The sequence below is a fragment of the Saccostrea echinata genome, unplaced genomic scaffold (genome assembly GCF_033153115.1).
Source record: "Saccostrea echinata isolate AGI-Se365-2 ecotype Australia unplaced genomic scaffold, CSIRO_AGI_Sech_v1 ptg000010l, whole genome shotgun sequence".
In the NCBI taxonomy this organism is placed as follows: domain Eukaryota; kingdom Metazoa; phylum Mollusca; class Bivalvia; order Ostreida; family Ostreidae; genus Saccostrea; species Saccostrea echinata.
Window position 1 is genome coordinate 9,467,832 of NW_026889759.1, and position 20,141 is coordinate 9,487,972.

General features: G+C 33.3%; 2 protein-coding genes across 2 annotated transcripts in view; one reads left to right on the forward strand and one right to left on the reverse strand.

The window, feature by feature from the left end:
* The window catches only part of LOC133184337 (ubiquitin carboxyl-terminal hydrolase 24-like), a 376,170-nt gene that overhangs the window by 27,530 nt on the left and 328,499 nt on the right, over positions 1 to 20,141 (forward strand). The window lies entirely within an intron of this gene.
* LOC133184536 (sushi, von Willebrand factor type A, EGF and pentraxin domain-containing protein 1-like) overlaps positions 4,248 to 20,141 on the reverse strand; it is a 109,388-nt gene continuing 93,494 nt past the window's right edge. Inside the window, exons 23-24 of the mRNA XM_061319624.1 lie at positions 5,596 to 5,754; positions 4,248 to 4,423 (exon numbers count right to left, since the gene is read on the reverse strand). Coding sequence (XP_061175608.1) covers positions 4,248 to 4,423; positions 5,596 to 5,754 — 335 coding nt within the window. The remainder of the gene's footprint in view (positions 4,424 to 5,595; positions 5,755 to 20,141) is intronic.

Here is a 20,141-nt window from a genome sequence, read left to right on the forward strand (position 1 = left end):
TGTGCAAAAGGTTAAATATTTTGACTCAAAAATGCCAGATAATTATTAAATAGTATTTCTTCTTAAAAGAATTGTAAAAATCATATAAGTTTATAAATAAAGTAGGGATGTCAAATCGATCAATTTTTGATAATCGGTTACTCGGACGTTTTTCCGATCGAGTATACCCATATTACTCGGTAACAAAAATGTAAATACAAGTGTGTTAATTTTCTTGAGCCCCGTTAAGCTCTGCTAAACCCTAAAGCTGTTTTTATCACGTTTGTAAATGTATATAAACATCGAGTCCAACGGAAATGATTTTTTGGTACTTAATTTATTTATCAAATAAACACAAAAGACAATTAATACATCAAAAATTACAAAAGGTTTACAGTTCTTGTTTAGGATCTATTTCATGAACGCAAAAGGAGGACAAGCCGTTACGCAGGTTTGTGATGATTAGACTAGCGAAAGAGAAGGAACGGACATTGTTGGGATCGCTAGTCTAATATTATTTCATTTGCTGGTTGTTTCCTCCGTATACACTTAACTTACTATGCAAACTGACTTTCAGCATTTTTTAAAATCTTTAATTATTTCTAAATATTTCTTCACTTGTGAAGTGGGTTATGAATGTCCGATTTCGCTGTCGTATATTAACTAAATAATTTAAAAATGATTTGAAGGTAATAGACCATACTTAAACGATGTTCACTGAAAACAATCATTGAAGCCATCTAAAAATTAAGGATCACAATAGGTGAGAACAGGCTGTGTACCAAATGATTGGTCACTAATTACTATATATACACAGCCACAGGCGATAACGGGTGTTTTACGGGTGTAGATGACGACACGCTAATTACCGTGTGCATATTTAAGTTATTTTTTGAAAAGTTTTTGATGAAAATATGTACTTTGAAATAAGAAAAAAATACACATCCGAGTAACCGAGTACCATTTTTAGTATTCGATACTCGGACGTTCGATCGAGTACCCGGTTAACCGGGTACTCGTTGACATCCCTAAAATAAAGTCAACCTGTTGGGAAAAAAAAGGGGGGGATATTCGCATATAGTAATGAAAGTCTGAATAGGTTTTTTTTAAGGTTTATGATTTATCATAAATTAAACTAGATGCACCAAACTTCAATGAACATTCAATTTTGTGGATCGAATCAGCAACGAAATCCACGAAAATTGGTGTTCCACAAATAATGATGAAACCACAGTATATATCTTGATTTTTTTCAATCCCATCAAGTTTGAGATAACAAGGTTTGACTGTACACAAAAAATCACTCTAAAGGCATTTCTATTCCCTATTTTCTGCCAAATGAATGCACACATATTCAAAATAGTAAAAATAATTCAAAAACTGTGATTGAGAAAAAGAAATGAATTGAATTTTCAACTTACATGATGGACAAGTACAGTTAAAGCCATTTCCATCTGGAACACAGGTACCTCCATTAAAACAGGGGTTTGATTGGCAAACATCAAGAGCATTCTCACATGATGTACCAGTATAACCTGTTCAAAAATCTTGACAATTACAGAGACTTCAGTAGTCAAAAATTCTGCAAAATTTTACAATTACAATAGAAAGCTGGGTTCAACACTAACGGTGGACCTTCCAAAAAATTGGAAGGTCCACCAAATGTTCTTGACTAGGTGGACCGTTGGTCCACTTAAAATTTAAGCACCGTATAAAAAAAAACAAAGTAAAATTCGGTTTTCTTTTTCTATAAATCGACATCCGTAAATCAAACGATTAATTCATCCATACTTGTATTTTACAATAAATAAATATAAAATTTATTTTAGGCATTAAAGCAGGGGAAGTTAGCGACTATATATGTTTTACATGTAATATTGATGACTACAATAACAGTGAGACTTAAGAACATTCAACACGGACCTTGAAAAAGAAGCATGTAAAATTTGTGCCAAGTTAGCCAGTCCATCCTTTCTTTAATTAATGCACAGAAAGGTGTAAAATTACACTAGGTAACAGGAAATCACTTCACGCACACTGATGGCCAGGTTTGGAGATACATGTAATTAGAATTGATTGACAGCTGTATTTATGCATTGTTTATTTTTTTTTTTATAGATGTTCAAACAGGTATGATTTATATTTTATGAATACGTTATCTGCAGTTTCTGTTTTTTTTCCTGCTATACTTAATATCACATATTAAAAAAATCATGTGATCACAGTTTATTTGAATAAATAATAATAAAAAAAATATTAATAAATACATATACTTTTGTCAGTTTTGCATCGTAGTGAAAAATTGTTCTATAGCCATAGATACATGAAAAATTCACTTGTTAATAGATATATGTTTATTCACCAATCAAGGGCTCTCAGGGGGCAAATACAATTATTTCAGAATGATCACATATAAATAATATTAAAATTTATTGTAATATGAAAGAATATTAATCATATCTTAGTTAATTTATTAGGATATTAAATTTTATCTACCTTTGGAAGCGAATTAAATGCAGGTTTTTACCATTGTAAATAAATGATATTAAAATAACAAATCCATTTGAAGATGTAGATTGCATTCTTATTTTTAAATATTGGAAATATGTTTAACAATATTGCTGAAACACTCCTAATTGATTTGTTTCTGTTGATTGGTTAAACTTATACTTTATTAGTCTGACTGGACTGGGTACATAAATTAGTTTCATGCCTTGTATAATGAATTCATTCATTAATTCAAACATTTTTGAAGGTCCACCAGAATTTGAGAAGGTCCACCAATTATTTTTGACAAGTGGACCTGCGGCCCACCAAGGTAAAAAAGTTAGTGTCGAACCCTGGAAAGTAGGGAAGGCAGGTGGATAATTTTTTATGCATAACCAGTTATTGTATATTTTTCTGAGTACCAGGTAACTGCTTAATGGGACAGATAAGACTTGTTGTAATTTAATTATGAATTATTCAAGTTATATTTTGTATACAATAGGCTCAAGGGCCTTAATGGTTACCTGAGTATAATTACATAACGGTTACCTTGTGAAGGATCCTTGGAATGGTATATAATTATTAGGGAATATCCATTCAATGAGTAGATATTTGGATATGAATTTATGATTTGAATATTAAGTTTTATTCATTTTCTGGTTCAATCACTCTTAAAAATTTTTTTTACATCACCCCATCTTTTTTTTACATTATTTCTTCACGGGGAGAGTTTAATTTGCAGTAAATTAATGCTAAGTAAACTAATGAGAATTAAACTAATGCGAATTAAACTGCATTCACACGGCAGCTAATGTGAAGTAAACTAATGCAAATTAAAATTTTATTTCTACAGTAGGGCTATTCAGTAAGGCTATTATGAATTCATTTGCAAATCATGTCACCTTATGCAGAGCAAATCCATTTACCGTAGAAGTGGAATTTTTAGCAAGATGCAAATTTAGCAAATTGTTCTTCAAAAGTCAATATTTAATTTTAGCGAGAAGTAATTTTAGCGATTTTATGGTGCAAAGAAAGATAATGGCAACCTCCAATGCAGAATAAAATGTTAGCGATATTTAGTTTTTGCGATCTCTACATCCTCGCTAAAAATGCCAAAAATTAATCCTCACTAAAATTTCTGCTTAAACAGTAATGTCATGTCTGTACACCTTTAGTGATTAACATAATTTTCCTTATTTTTGTCACTCATAATAGCACAATTAAGTATCTATATCTGACCTCATGTGGCATGTGACTTAATTCTGCCATTACGCAAGCGTCAGAATTCAATTCAAATTAGGTTCACTGAGCATTCACATGGAGCTTAATGCACAGTAAACTAATTTGAATTAAACTCATTCGTATTAAATCCAGTTCAAATTTAATTCACAGTTACTTACATTTCATTCAAATTTTAACTCTCCATGTGAACAGGGCTTAACTAAACTACATAAATAATCATTACTTAGTTATACTTTGTGTCTAGTGTAGCAATCTGAAAACACTCAGTAAAATGTCATTGGACAAAAAAAACTATTGGTACATTACCTTCATCACAAGCACATATTGCTTCATGGTTCTGAAAAACACACCTTCCCTTGTTTTTACAGTTTTCCAGTGTTGTGTTACAAGCTGCAGAATTGATAATTTAAATTAAATAACTTGAAATTAATGTGATTTTTTTTAAATATCAGTATTTACATTAAAACTTTGCAATATCAGCATCTGTCCTGGAATATCACATCATGATGAATTTACTACTTTTAAAACTACTAATACTTTTACAAACCAACAGTGATGCAGTCAGCAGAGCTGTTACTGCCAGTTTTTTGATTCATCTGGTCCTGTAGACATTCTGTACAATCTTTTTGTCCTTCATTTGTCTGATAGTGATGCAGAGGACAGTCATAACACGGCTCATATCCTGTCAAAGAGTACTTCCCAGCTGGACAAGGAGCTGCAATTATTTTAAGTCTAATTATACCAGTATTTTTTTTTAATTCTTTGAAATTTTTAAGCCAAAGTACTTAACTTAAATTAAACTTATGACTAGGCATCTCCAGAAATGTATGGCAAGCTGTTTACTACCGGTATATTTATTCTGAAACAAGACATCTTCTTAAATTCAACAGATATCTCTTCATTCCAGATAGAAGCTCTGAAATTCAGAAGATATCTCTCTATCAAGAGATATCTATCAGTATTAACTTGAGTTCTCTATCAAAAGAGAGATATACCAGTACCTTTTATATAAAAAATATATCTTTCATCCATAAAAAAGAGAGATGTCTGAATGATAAATAGATATCTATGTAAATACTGTAAAACATACTTTAAGTTATATGCAAGAAATAGCTGCAAGTTTCAGGACTTTTTTTTACTTGAAAATATTCCTCCTCTTTAACAATTTCTTGCATTGTGTATTTATGTACAATAATTCCCCGGCCACGAAATTAGCTGTTGTGGATATATTTTAACGACGACAGATCTAATTCATTTCTGCAATAGATCTTTTATTCAAATTTTAATATGAGATAAAGTGACTTCTGGTGAGTTAAAATCAATAAAAAAAATCATATGGTCATCGATGTAGATTTTTAATGGGGAGCATTTCAAAAGTTGGAAATGGAAATCCATAATTATTATAGGAAGTAATGGAAAATTGCCAGTGTTGGGTATAAGAGTGATCATTGAAAAAAATTCTGCAATAGAATTTTTATTCATATTAAAGGACAATGTTAACAAGACAATTTACCATCAAATTATGCCAAAAAATAAATGGGTCATCGGCTTAGATTTTTCAGGGGGGCATGTCAAACTCAGGTGTAGGGCACATTTTGGGGGATATTTTCAATGAAAAATACCTTGGCCAAATAAATGATTTATTTATAAAGTCAACAAATGAATATAAATCGAAATATTTACAATATTTTTGAATTGCGAGGAAACGTTTGAATATTTTTAAAAGAATTAAAAATGTATATTTCCTATCTTTTGCAATACATAATTAAGTCAATTTGATTCAAGGCATATGCACAGTTTTCTGCGAAGTGGTGTGAAATTTCGAATTAGGTCCGTCATCCTTAAACTGAAGACAGTTAGTGCATAATTTTTTTTAAAAAAAATTACCTTTACATCCACTGATATTAGGAACACCATTTTTTCCATCTGTTGTAGAATTATTTGGACAACGTTCACAGTTGGTTGCATTCACCCAGTATTCATCTCCACCACAGGGCTTACATTCTGTCATTCCATCACTTGAAGTGAAACCAGGTGGACACAGGTCTAAAAAAATGACAGAATGAAAACATGATATGTTTGTGAAACACTATGCCCCCGATGGTAATACAATTCTGGAGTGGGACGTAGACTACAGTGCAATAGTTATGGCCAATGTTAAAGTTTTTCAAATGTAGGTCAAAGGTCACAGTTGAGGTCACATGATCAAAAATTTCTGCACCAATGGAAAGGTCTTGTCATAATGAACACTCGTGTCAAATATTAAAGCCTTACCCTTGACAGCGCAATAGTTATGTGCTAGGTTAAAGTTGACAACAGACAGACAGACAAACAGACAGACAGGACAAAAACAATATACCCCCAGGATTTTTCAATCCGGGGGCATAAAAAATTAAGTATACTCCATTCCCACAATACCGGAGGTTCTACGGTATCGGTGTATCCCTTTATTTATAAATTCACTCGCTATAGGCGACACCTAGCGGCCAGATATTTTTAGAAAAAGATTGGTAATACCTCGTTGTCATTACTATTGCCTTAGATCTTAAGCAAGATTTATTTAAAACAATGAAAGAGTCAAAAATATTTTTTAGATAACTGCAAATAAGTATGAAAGCTTTTTTAACCTGACTTATCCTCCAATTGTATTTTTATATTTTTGTTATCTGATAAAAAAAAATTAATTATGTTCTGTTTTAAGGGTGCAGCAAAAAAAAAATCAAAAGAGTTAGAATAAAAATACACAATAGACAAAATCTGAAAATTCAAAAAGGCAAATAATGCTACTTTCAAAGGAGTGTCAAGCAACAAATGAAAATTCAGCATCAAGAGCTTTACCTCCAAGTTCAAAAAAAAAAAAAAAATTTAAAAAAAATCCAAGATTATGGAGCAAATCCTAAATGACAATAGATCAGTAACATTAAAAATCATATCCAAAAGTGAAATGGGGTGCAATTTGTATTGATTATAGTGAAATTAACATTTGGAAATTGGAAATGAGGATGATGTGTATGTAGACTGTGGGAGACAAAAGAGCCAAGAATGATTACTTTTTGTTAAACTGGAAAAGAGTTATTTGTGTGGACATTGATCCCATTTACTACTCTGCAGTAAAGTAAAGGAGATGAAAGAAGGGGGTTCTTTTAAGTGTTTCTTAATTATGAAAAAAAAAATCAGTTTCTTGAATTTGTGAAATAAAATATTTCACAAATGATTTTTTAATCAGAATATTGTTTTTTTTTTACTCAACTTTCTAAAAAAAAAATGCACTTCAAAGATATTTAATCTCAAAATGATTTACATTTTAAATAATGTAATTTATTCACTGAATTTTATGACAAAATGTTGCTTAATTGTAACGCTGGTAGCTCACCATACATATGCACCGGTATCAGAGTAATGTCCCTTGACACTAGCAACTTACACGCGGTATAGTTTTCATGTGTATTTCAAGATTTAGTAAGTGAACAAAACCATTTCAAGCTGATACATCATTGAAACACATGTTTTATTGTTGATGAGTGACATTCATTGTTTACAATTCTAAGTATTTAGTTTTGTTTTCAACCTTCAACAATAAGTACACCGGTACCGTAGAATCCCGGCATACTGTAGTTATATACCTGTAATGATCAACCCCTGCATATGTTACTGTGATTAAATTCAAGATGACCCATTTAAAGATGGTATTTTAGAACCAGTTTCCATAAAGAAAATTTGCAGTAAACAACAATTTGCAACACTTGCATAAGTTCTTCTGGTCTTTGACCAGTAATGCTTAAAATCAGAAGTCTCTGATTAGACTGTAGTTCTACCGGTGTGTACTTATAACAAGAGGCCTATGGGCTACATCACTCACCTGTGCACTGTGGCTAGGAAAAAAGCAAAAATCAGTTCAGTATTGAAAATCTTCAATATTAAGCTTAAGTAGTCCCGACCTACCCCTAAAAAAGGGATTAGGGGAAGGGGGGGGGGGTATGATTTGAACAAAATTGAATCTACACTAACTAAAGATGCTTACATATTTCTTTGTCTGTGACTTTTTTCATACAAGTTTGAACTTTCATTATGGTCCCACCCTACCCCCAGGGGTCATGGTTTGAACAAATCTGAATCTACACTATCTGAGGATGTTTCCATATAATTATGACCAATCATAGATTTGTTGTTCTTGAGAAGATTTTTAAAACAATTTCCGATGTATTCCTATGCATAACTTTAATCATCAATTGTGGCCCTATCCCCAGGGGGTCATGATTTTTTTCAAACATGAATCTACACTACCTTAGGATACTTCCGAATAGTTAATACCAATCATGGCTTTGCTGTTCATGAGAAGATTTTTTTCTATATATTCCTATGTAAAACTTTGATCGTTCATTGTGGCCCCACTCTACCCCAGGGGGTCATGAATTGAACAAACTTGAATCTACATCATCTGAGGATGCTTCCACATGAATATGACCAATCATGGTTTTGTTGTTCTTGAGAAGAAGATTTTTAAAAAATTTTCCTCTATATTCCTATGTAAAACTTTGATCGTCCATTATCGCCCCACCCTACTCCCGGGGGTCACGATTTGAAAAATTTGGAATCTACACTACCTGAGGATGATTCCAGACGAGTTTCATCTTTCCTGACCCAGTGGTTCTTGGGAAGAAGATTTTTATAGATTTTTCCTATCTATTCCTCTATAACACTTTGATTGTCCATTGTGGCCCAACCCTACCCCTGGGGATCATGATTTAAACAAAACTAAATCTACACCACTTGAGGATGCTTCCATATAAATATGACTCATCATGGCTTTGCTGTTCTTGAGAAGAAGATTTTTAAAGATTTTTCCTGTACATTCCTATGTAAAACTTTGATCGTCCATTATGGCCCCACCCTACCCAAAGGTGTCATGAATTGAACAAATCTGAAACTACACTACCTGAGGATCATTCCACATGAGTTTTATCTTTCCTGACCCAGTGGTTCTTGAGATGAAGATTTTTAAAAGATGCCATTGATTTTTCATTAATTTGTAATTATCTCCCCCTGGAAGAGGGTGTGGCCCTTCATTAGAGGAAAATTAAATCCCCTTTACCCAAGGATACTCTGTGCCAAGTTTGGTTGAAATTGGCCCAGTAGTTCTGGAGAAGAAGATGAAAATGTGAAAAGTTTACAACAACAATGATGACAGACAACGGACAAATTTCAATCAGAAAAGCAAGTCTACATTAAAATTGGACCAGAACTGTAGGAGGAGTAGCATTATGAATGATTGTTTACAAACAGACGATAGACACTTAACCAATGCATAACAGTCTATGCGAAAGTCACCGTACCGTCGGTTTTTACCGGTAAATTTGGTTCGGGTCAGTAAAAAAATTCAGGATACAGGACTGATTGTCCGATGAAAAATTAAAGCCTAAAAATCTGAATTTACATGTACATATAGTTTTATTGTCCACACATATCCTTTATTTGATCCATTTAGCAGTAATTATACATGATTAATTTTAATCTATAAGAATCCTGTTATGATCCTTTATTTCTAACTCGAATTTCCTCTGTGATGGAATATAGATCTATAGACAGCTCATACGTAGATTCGGTTGGGCGAAATTATTTTCATTATTAAACAAGAGTAACCATAATGAGTTACTTCAGGAAAGAAATATATATATTTTAAAGTGCATTTTAAGTTTAAAAGAAAAAACTGTTGACAATGTGTATTTCGTTTGTATGTGTCAAATAACCAGAAAAGAGAAAATTGTATGGAATTGTATGTTACCTTTTAAAAAGGAAAATTATTAATAGTAAGCTTGTTCATTTCAATAAAATAATTTTTTTATAATCTCAAATCTGGATCTATTTGAGGTTCAATTTAACAGTGAGAACCCCCCCCTCCTTTTTTCAATCTCTGTATCATAATAATGTATGATTGAATTTAAAGAAAAAAGGTCGGTCTAGTAAGTAAATGCTTTGTCTGATAAAATATATATTTTTACCAGACCATATGTCCTGTAAAAATTTTAGACTTTCGCATATACTGGCATAAACTCTTCCACTCTCTACCATGGACTCATACATTCACCTCTGTCATTGGCTCCCATATATCACAGTGATAAGCACAAGAAATAATGCATTTGTTTTAATTTATTATAATTAAATTCCTGCGCTATTGTTTGTCTTTTAAGATAGATATTTACTGAGTAGATCTAGAAATATTAGTTTAATTTGAAACAATCCTTGGAATATCTCGTTTTTTACCTTATGTCAAAAAATCTTGATGCGAGCCCATTGCAGATGTCTGAGAGAGGAACAAATGACCACTCTGCAAGGTCAAGGACACTGAAGTTCTTCTAGTCTCTAACCAGTAGACCCTAATCAAGGTCATGTTTGTTTAACAATTTTCATTAATTGGTTTCGAATCATCTGCCATTTAAAACACATTCCTTAACAATAAAGTTTATTTAACATTAATGTTTTACACTAAAATCAAGAAGTCTCTGACGAGACTGTGGTTCTACTAGTGTATACTTAAAAAGAAAGATGTATCTAAGTATAGTATACTTGTATAGCAAGTCTAATCAGAAATGAAATATGAAGATAACAAACAGTATTCAATCTCAAAAGTCCAATGAAATGATACAAATCTAAAGCAGAGCAAACATGGACCTCAAAATTTAGAGGTGGGATCAGGTGCCATGGAGGACTGAGCATCCCCTGACGACCAGTCACAAAAAAACTGTTGGAGGAGTTGTGTTTAAAAAGAATTCAAGAAATTTCTATTTTATGTAACCATGGCTACACCGTTTCTCAAAATCAATTTACATAATTATATAAATTACACAGAATTATGTATCTGAGTAGTCTACTTGTGCACCAAGTCTCATTGAAATTACACCAAAATTGTAGGAGGATTACCATTTTAGAAAAATTTTAAAGAAATTTCTATTTTAGTAAACATGAAAACACCATTTGTCAAAATTAAATACAGATACACAGAATTATGTATCTTAGCATAGTCTATTTGTGTATTAATTGGACCAGGGCTCGACATTAACACTTGTTCACTTGTCAGGTACCAGTGAAAAAAAAGACAAGTGAATCTGATTGGACAAGTGCTTTTTTAATATTAAGAAGTCTCCAAATAATACAAGAACAACTGGTGAAAAGTTTATCGGTATTTTAAAGGCAGAAGCAGTACAAAACAAGAGGCCCAAGGGCCTTAATGATCACCTGAGTATAATAAAACACTGTAAAGGATCCATAGAAAAATAAAACAAAATTAACTGATAGACAAAGCAATGTTGCCCAAGAATTTCAAAAATCTGGTAAAAATACCCTTGCTTATTGTAGCGTGCTAGACCCGATCAATCTCCCTGTGATCATACAGTCAAACCTGTTTTAAGAGGCCACCTTTGGGAAGATTGGAAACTGGCCACTTAAGACAGGTGGCCTCTTATTCTAGTTTCCCCTCGAAATAGCCTGTCAGTCAATAAATGAACAACATTTAACAGTACAGTTAAATTAATTAATAATCAGAGAATAAAAAGATCAATTTCATACAAGCTTTTCATGTGTATATAATAATTCATTAACATTCGGCCATCTTTAAAAAATTGTTTGGTTGCCCTCTCCTGACCGACTGGCTAAAAATGGCCCGACTCAAAACTTTTACTAACCTCCAGGAAGCAATTATTTTTTTATGCATTCCACAAAATAGATTTTGAAAATTCAGCATTGATTTTGAAATTTTCTTTGAAAAAAAAAAATTTCTCACCTACCTACTGACTCAATTTTCTCATCCTGAGTCAGGAGAGGGCAAGCAAACATTATTTTAAAGTTGGCCTTAAATAAAAAATTCTTTGAAATATTCCAAAAAGGTTTTGTGCTTGTTTCTGCTCATACATGTCAGTTAAATGTCACATACATTCATCAGTGTGCTGGTGTTACATTGAAATTAAACAAACTCTTTTAAAGGTCATAGGAAACAATGTCCAGAGCATTTTGGGTTGTATACAAAAATGAGTTCATCTGACCTACTTTAATAAGCCTGAAATTACATTTTGGATTTTTTATGCAAGTTAGTGGCAGCAGAGTCAATCAAAATTACTTGACTGCAGAAATGAACTTCAACTAGTGCAGCTTATCTCCCTTTGCTTATGATGTCAGCAAGACCCAGTCACTACATTCAGTACTAACATTTATACAATTGATCATATATTTTGCAGCGTAAATTTTTAAGAAATATCACTATTTGGGCTAAAACGTAGCATAAATATACAATGTTCAAACAAGATAGTATTTGTCTTTTAATATCCTATTGCATATTTGCAAGATTTTAGTATGTATATGTGTAATTTATTGTCTTCCTTCGACACTTCAATCAACAGAGAGAGAGATGATACGACAAAGAGAGGGGGTCTGTATTCAAGTAAGTGAATATAGACGCTGTCAAAGAACTTACAGTTGAATAAATTTCTTACATGAGAATATTGATGATTTGTTTTCTGATCAAAATTTTTAGGCCATGATTAGATGATGCTATCAATGTACTTGGTAATATGCACATTTATAAAGATGAATTCGATTGACTGCGGTATGTGAAAGTGAAACTAAACCTGCATATAAATGATTTCATTTATTTATGGGAAATGAAATGATTCTATCGCTTTCTTGCTTTCCTCCTTTCTCAATCACTTTTCCTCTTCTCTTTTTGGTTTTCCCTGTCTCAATGACTCTCTCCCTCTCTCTCCGTATTTCTTTTTTTACCAAAAAATCGGTATACACATAACACTGTAACTATATTATCGTAATAATTTAAAAAGTCAGACAATTCTATCTATGTAATCCTTCTTCTCTGTATGTATATATTTACAGACCGAATTGATTACATTTGTATCAGTTTATTTAAACACAGATTATATAGCCTGATTAAAAAAAATATGAACTATAAAAATATTTATTTTGAAAATTGTTCAGGTTCAGTCTCTCAAATAATGGTGGTATGAATTTTCTTCACTGATCAATTTATGCACGAAGTATATGAGTATTTTCAAACTGCAATTGCTCAGCCAAACTGTAAGAATTAAGTATCAGCACCGTAACATTTCAATGCATGTATATACATGTACATTCTCGTAATGTCTATAAGTTTTGAGCCACTTTTAAATCATGCTTTTTGTGACAGCAAAATTACGATGATAAACCCCTATTTCTATATTGTTTTTACATTAGTCCCCGTGTTTCAGATTGCAGAAAGCGCGCATTCAAATTGCAGAAAGCATGCATTCAAATATGCCGACTTTTCATTGATCCACTTTTATCATGAACTTCAATATCCCTGTGTTTATTTGGGAAAAAAGGGGATACTCTTGACCTACATATTTTACCCTCTCAATATATGACACAACTTTGTTTTACAGATTTTGCATGCCCATTAAATTTTTTAGGTCACCTGAGTCACTCAGGTAACCTATTGCTATCCGTTCTCATCCGTCGGCGTGCGTCGTGTGTAAACATTTGAACATTTTTAGCTTCTTCTCTGAAACTGCTTTACCAATTTCAACCAAATTTGGCATATAGCATCTATGGGTGAAGGGGAACAAAAATTGTTAATTTCATGGTCCCTGCCCCCCTGGGGCCTGAGGGGTGGGGCTAAAACCACCAAAATTAATGCAATCTTTAAAAATCTTCTTCTTTACTCCAGGACATCAAGCAGTCAAACTGTTGGCATCATTGTAACAAGCATTAAGCCCTCTACCAAAATTGTGAAATTCATGGCCCCAGGGTCAGGGGTTCTGGCCCCAGGGTGGGGCTATATACATCATATAGTGAAAGTGCATTATTTCTTTGAAAATCTTGTTCTCTGCTCCTGGGTATTAAATAAAGTAACTTAGTACATAGTTATGAAGAGCAAGAGTGCCTCTTCCAAAATTGTGAAATTCATGACCCCAGGGTCAGGGGTTCTGGTGTTAGGGCGGGGCTCTATTGATTATATAGTGAAAATGCATTAATTCTTTGAAAATCTTCTTCTCTGGTCCTGGGTATTAAATAAAGTAACTAAGTACATAGTTATGATGAGCAAGAAGTCCTCTTCAGAAATTGTGAAATTCATGGCCCCTGGGTTAGGGGTTCTGGCCTCAGGGTGGGGCTATATAGATTATATAGTGAGAGTGCATTATTTCTTTGAAAATCTTCTTCTCTGCTCCTGGGTGTTAAATAAAGTAACTAAGTACATAGTTATGAAGAGCAAGAGTGCCTCTTCAAAAATTGTGAAATTCATGGCCCCAGGGTCAGGGGTTCTGGTGTAAGGGCAGGGCTCTACTGATTATATAATGAAAATGCATTAATTCTTTGAAAATCTTCTTCTCTGCTCCTGGGTATTGAATAAAGTAACTAAGTACATAGTTATGATGACCAAGAGAGCCTCTTCCAAAATTGTGAAATTCATGGCCCCAGGGTAAGGGGTTCTGGTGTAGGGCGGGGCTCTATTGACTATATAGTGAAAAAGCATAAATTCTTTGAAAATCTTGTTCTCTGCTCCTGGGTTTTAAATAAAGTAACTAAGTACATAGTTATGATGAGCAAAAGTGCCTTTTCAAAAATTTTGAATTTCATGGCCCCAGGGTCAGGGGTTCTGGTGTTAGGGCGGGGCTCTATTGACTATATAGTGAAAATGCATTAATTCTTTGAAAATCTTCTCCTCTGCTCCTGGGCATTAAGGTGATAAACTAAGTGCATAGTTATGATGAGGAGGTGGGCCTCTTCCAGAATTGTGAAAGCCATCGCCCCTGGGTCAGGGGTTCTGATGTTAGGGCGGGGCTCTATTGATTATATGGTGAAAATGCATTAATTCTTTGAAAATCTTCTTCTCTGCTACTGGAGATTATTTAAACAAACCAAGTGCATGGTTATTATGCATAAGGATGCCTTTTCAAAAATTGTGAATTTCATGGCCCCAGGATCAGGGGTTCTGGTGTTAGGACGAGGCTTTATTGATTATATAGTGAAAATGCATTGATTCTTTGAAAATCTTCTTCTCTGCTACTGGAGATTATCTAAACAAACTAAGTGCATGATTATGATAGGCAAGGATGCCTCTTCCAAAATTTTTAAATATATGGCCTCAGTTTTTGGGGTTCTTGAGGAAGGGGGGGGGGGGGCTCTATTGATTATATAGTGAAAAAGCATTAATTCTATTAATTAATCATTAATTAATCCTGTCTGCTCCTTAGTGTTGAGCTGATAAATAAATTGCTTAGCTATGATGAAAATGGGGGCTTCGAACAGAATTTTTAAATCTTGTGGTCCTAGGGTCAGGGGTTCTAGCATAACGAGAGGGGGGGGGGGGGGGGGCTTTTGATAATATAGTGGAAAAGTGTTAATTCTTCGAAGTCCATAGTTATGATGATGAGGGTAACTCTTCCAAATTTGTAAATTTCTTGACCCTTGGTCTTGGGTTCTGGTGTTAGGGTAAGGCTTTGTTGAATCTGTAGTGAAAATGCATTGTACCTGTGAAATTCTTATCTGCTTCTGGGCATATTGGAAGAAAACTGAGTAAAAGTTTAAATGATATAAGTAAGCGTATTTCTACCAGATTTTTGAACATCTGGACCATTTGTCTAAGCATTCTAGTCCTGGGCAGGGCTCTATTAATTTGTATTCTACTGAGAGAAGTTATTCCCCTTTTCCATTCACCTTTGATAATTAATCACTGTAAATAATGTATTTGAAAGGTAAATAGAATAAGATAATTATGCAAGAATGTTTATCATATAATTCAAAAAGTATTTTCTTAGTTTTAATAATCAGGTAGACCTGTAAGTAATAGATAAATAAAAATGAGACAAAAATAACTTATCTTATTAAAAGTTCTTCAAAGACCATAAGAGAGGTCAATGCTAGAAGTCTTAATATGGGTTTAAAAATAGTACAGAAGCACTAATAGATTGTTAATAGTCTGCATGGTGATAGTGTTAAGTGGGGCACAGATTAGAACTTAATTTATGAGTTGATACTGAATACTAGACTAATTATTTTGTTGATCCTGATCTTCCTACTTCTCTTGCTTTAGGGCAAAAAAGCTTCATCTATCAGTGTATTTAACTTCTAAATTGTTGTATTATACTCAGGTGACCGTTAAGGCCCTTGGGCCTCTTGTTATTGTAAGAAGTTTCAGGTCAATGTTAATTAATTACACTGTTTTTGTTGTTAATTATACAATTTAACTGGGAATGGAAAAAACATCATGTATCATATAAGTATCAAACAGAAATACGAAGACTTTTAATTGTTTCTAAAGTATTAATTTTAAATAATTGATCATAGTTGGTGGAGAAAAATCTTGATTTCTACGTGGTATTCATCAGGATCATCCTACAATGAAAAGCTCTCATTTTCAGTTGCTGTGTCTAATTAACGATTAGTTCAAATAGAGTAAACTGTACTTTAGAATCAGATAGCTCATCTGAAAACATAATAACATTTATACTCACAAAAATGACTAAAATTAACTCAATAATATACGGTAAAATTACACTAGATCCAATGAGATATTTACATCAATGGGTCTTTGTGACGTCATAAAAACACAAAATCAAGAACGATAAGCTGGTAACAAATTTATCAAGTGGACAAGTTTAGGCCTTCGTTTTTCAGTTAAGCAAAGGCAATTTTTGTTTTACTAAACGTAATTTGACATTCTTTCATACCAGTCTTTACGTTTAAAGTGTAAAATCCTAGTGTAAAGAACTGTTTCACATGACCTTTAATTGTCATTTGAAGAAATATATGTGCCTCACTATAATTTTTTTTTTATTTTTAACACCCCCCCCCCCCTTCCTAAACACACACATAAGACAGTAGGATGGTAAAAATGCCTACAAAATATTTCAGTAAGAATTTTTCATTAAATTCCCCTTAAAAATTCTCTTTCATATGTTCAAGCAATGATCAGCAGTGTATTTCCATCCCCCCCCCCCCCCCACCACAACTCAATACACTTGTTTCATCGGCAGTTAACTTATTTGCTAAAGTTATTAAAGGCTGGTATATTTTATTTTTTTTAATACAGCTGTCAGAATTTCTCTGTTATACATAGACACACAAATAAAGTTGACCTGTTGACCACAGAAGTGTATTACGCAGTTTGAAATCATTTTACAGCACACCTGTGTCATGCGCATTGGAGTGTAACTAATCTCTATAGATCGTCTCCTAATTGTGAAATTCAGGAGATAAGCAAGCCAAGTAAAGTATGTTGTTTTTACAAGAGTAGCAATTAGGGCTTCTACATGGAATCAAAATTTAAAAGGTGTGAAAATATCGATAGCCTAATGTATTAGGCAATATATGTCTCACAGTGAACATTCTAAGTAATGATGAATGATGATCCTTAAGTAAAAAATCTAGCTCTAAGAAATAATTTCTGAAGCAATGGGAAAATTATTTGTTGCAATTAAATTCTTTGCATTTTTCAATCGGCGGTCTTGAAAAATAATTAACTGTATTAATTTTTAAAAAGTGACCAAATGGTCTAACAGAATATAATTTATTCATAAACACAGAGTTCAGCGTATCTAATTTGTTTAACTGCTTTAATTGGTTAAAGTTGGCCAACAAATGATAATTATCCATTTGTTTAAAATACAGGATAGAATCGTGCCAATGAACGAGATGGCCGCCTACTACAGTGTAAATAAGGTTGTGGGTGAGAATTTGAGTGGCCGCTGGCCGCGTTACGCAGGTGGCTGTTTATATAGGAAAAATCGTCGTGGGGGGACTGAAAGTGGCTGCTGATTGCGAGTGGCCATTGATTTCGAGTGGCCGCTAAGACAGTTTTGACTGTACTTGGTTTTCCCAGATTGGGTTATAACAAGCATACGTGATTGGGCAGTTTCCCTTATTCCTAGCAGAAACATATCATGTATGCTCTTTTCATTAATTTATCTACCTGAGTAAACCTCACAGTATAGCATGCAATATGCATCAAATCTGGAAATACGCACGGAAATAATATTTTTCTGTAGTGAAAAATGACAATATACCGATGTTGAGATGTCAATGAAAGTTGTGAAACTTTATATTTACAGCTTTCAAGAATTATGTGTTCCTCAAGATTAAAAGGTATCACACCGGTAATTGACCAATCAAAATGAACCTAGTCAATTGTAGTTCCATACATAATAAAGAAATATTTTTTTTATTGGGAGAAATTTTATTTTTTCCCTTATTCTATTTTTACATTTTTGGTACCTATGCTTAGGATATTTTATGTACTTTGTAAAATATTAAAGGTTTTTGACAGGAACTATTTCTTTCGGGGCATAGGAGGCCACTTCCTGGGATGCACACAGGATGTTTATAAAAACATTGAATACACGTAGTTTTGAGGGTATTCCTGTTTGCAGATGGAAAAAATCACAAAATGCCATGTACGTTCCCTATTTTTTGGTGTCAGGTGATGTGACTGGTAACGTTTAACACTTCCTGCTAAATTTTTTTTCATGAATTTGAATACCTGATTTTTAATGATTTTTTATTCTATATAGAATTATATAGTGAAAACAATCACCGGTGTGATACCTCGATTCCACAGGCCCCTATTGTAAACACACACTTGTGGTGATTTGGTATTGAAACCGCGATGTTCATCTAATTATTTAAGTTACTCAGTGACAGAGATGACACTTTTAATTCATACAAACTTTCTCAAGATACACACAATAATATGACAATATGCAAATACAAAGTAGAACTTACTGAAGCCGCTCTATCGAAACGACCCGAATTTTAACCTGTTAAATTTACTGGAAGTGAGTATTGTCAACTCGTACATAAAATTGCAGGGTTTGAAGGTAGTAAAAACACGATATTTTAAGAACTATTTCACTGATTAACTTGAAAATGAATAGGGTTCGTCCTTTTACAATGCCACATAAGTATGGGAAGACTGAGAAATGAAAGTGCAAAGGTTCTCTTTAAATCTTGCCCACAAGCTGTAACAGACACACTAACACACACACATACGCACAGTAGCGATGCTATATCCCCTCCGCAACTAGTTGCACAAGGGGGTAATAACTCATCCACTGTCAAACAGATCACCACAGTGTAAACATGCTATGTGCAATTTCAACTTTCGCTAAATATATAAATAATATCTTTAAATGTCTATGTTTTATATTGCTTTCCAGGCAAAAATATGACTTTGAGCTTGCTTTGCTCATTTAAACCAAACATCCATTTGATTTAGTTTCCATATATATTACATTCTTTCTTGTATTCTCATTCAGTCTAATAACCTGTTAAATTATATACCAGGATTTCTTGATTAACACATTCTAGCAAAGGGGAGTAACTCTCATTTGCTTCACTTATTACAACTGTGTACTCTGTTTGCCTCCTAGATACCCAGGAGCAAAGATAAGGCACATTTACTTACAATAATATTTAATACATTTACATTGATATTATTGAATTTAGTTTGTTTGCTAAGTAATCTGAGTCAGAAGAGAAGATTTTCAAAGCATTAATGATTTTTTTCTAATCAATCAATACAGCCCCACCAAAGCACCAGAACCCCTGACCCAGGGGCCATGAAATTCACAATTTTGGAAGAGGCACTCTTTCTCATCATAACTATGTACTTAATTCATCGGCTTAATACCTAGGAGCAGAGGAGAAGATTTTCAAAGAATTGATGCATTTTCACTATAACCATTAGAGCCCCGCCCTAACACCAGAACCCCTTACCCTGGGGCCATGAAATTCACAATTTTGGAAGAGGCACTCTTCCTTATCATAACAATATACATAGTTCATTGGCTTAATACCCAGGAGTAAAAGGAAAATGTAATGGGCATTTGTTGATTGAAAAAAATATTGACATGTTTCCGTTATTTTTCTCCATTATTGCTATCAAGTTAGAAGTTTCATTGGCAGCCATGTGATTTGGTCACTCTATGACCTCTGACCCCCTAATAAGATCACACATAATTGAACATATTTGCTCTACAATAGGTTCATCTTACATTTGCAAATGTAAATATTTGAAATTGGACCAAAACTGGAGGTGTAGCATTTTGAAAGAATTTCAAAGAAATTTCAATTTTTAGTAACCATGGCAACACCATTTGTTGAAATCAAAAAGCAATAAACAGAACTATGTATCATGATATAATCTACTTGTAAACCAAGTATAACTGAAATGGACTTGCTCCAAAAACTATAACCTGTTCAAGGATCTGGAAAATGTAAGTAAGTCTAGTAGTGTGCATCCTATATGCATCATCCATTCAAGTTTTGTCACATTGAGGCTTATATTTACTTGGAAATGGACTTGCTCTAAAAACTAAAATGTTCAATCTCATGGAAAATACAGTTCAGATACAGCATCCAAAGCATTAGTCTGCAAGTGAACATACACAGATGCA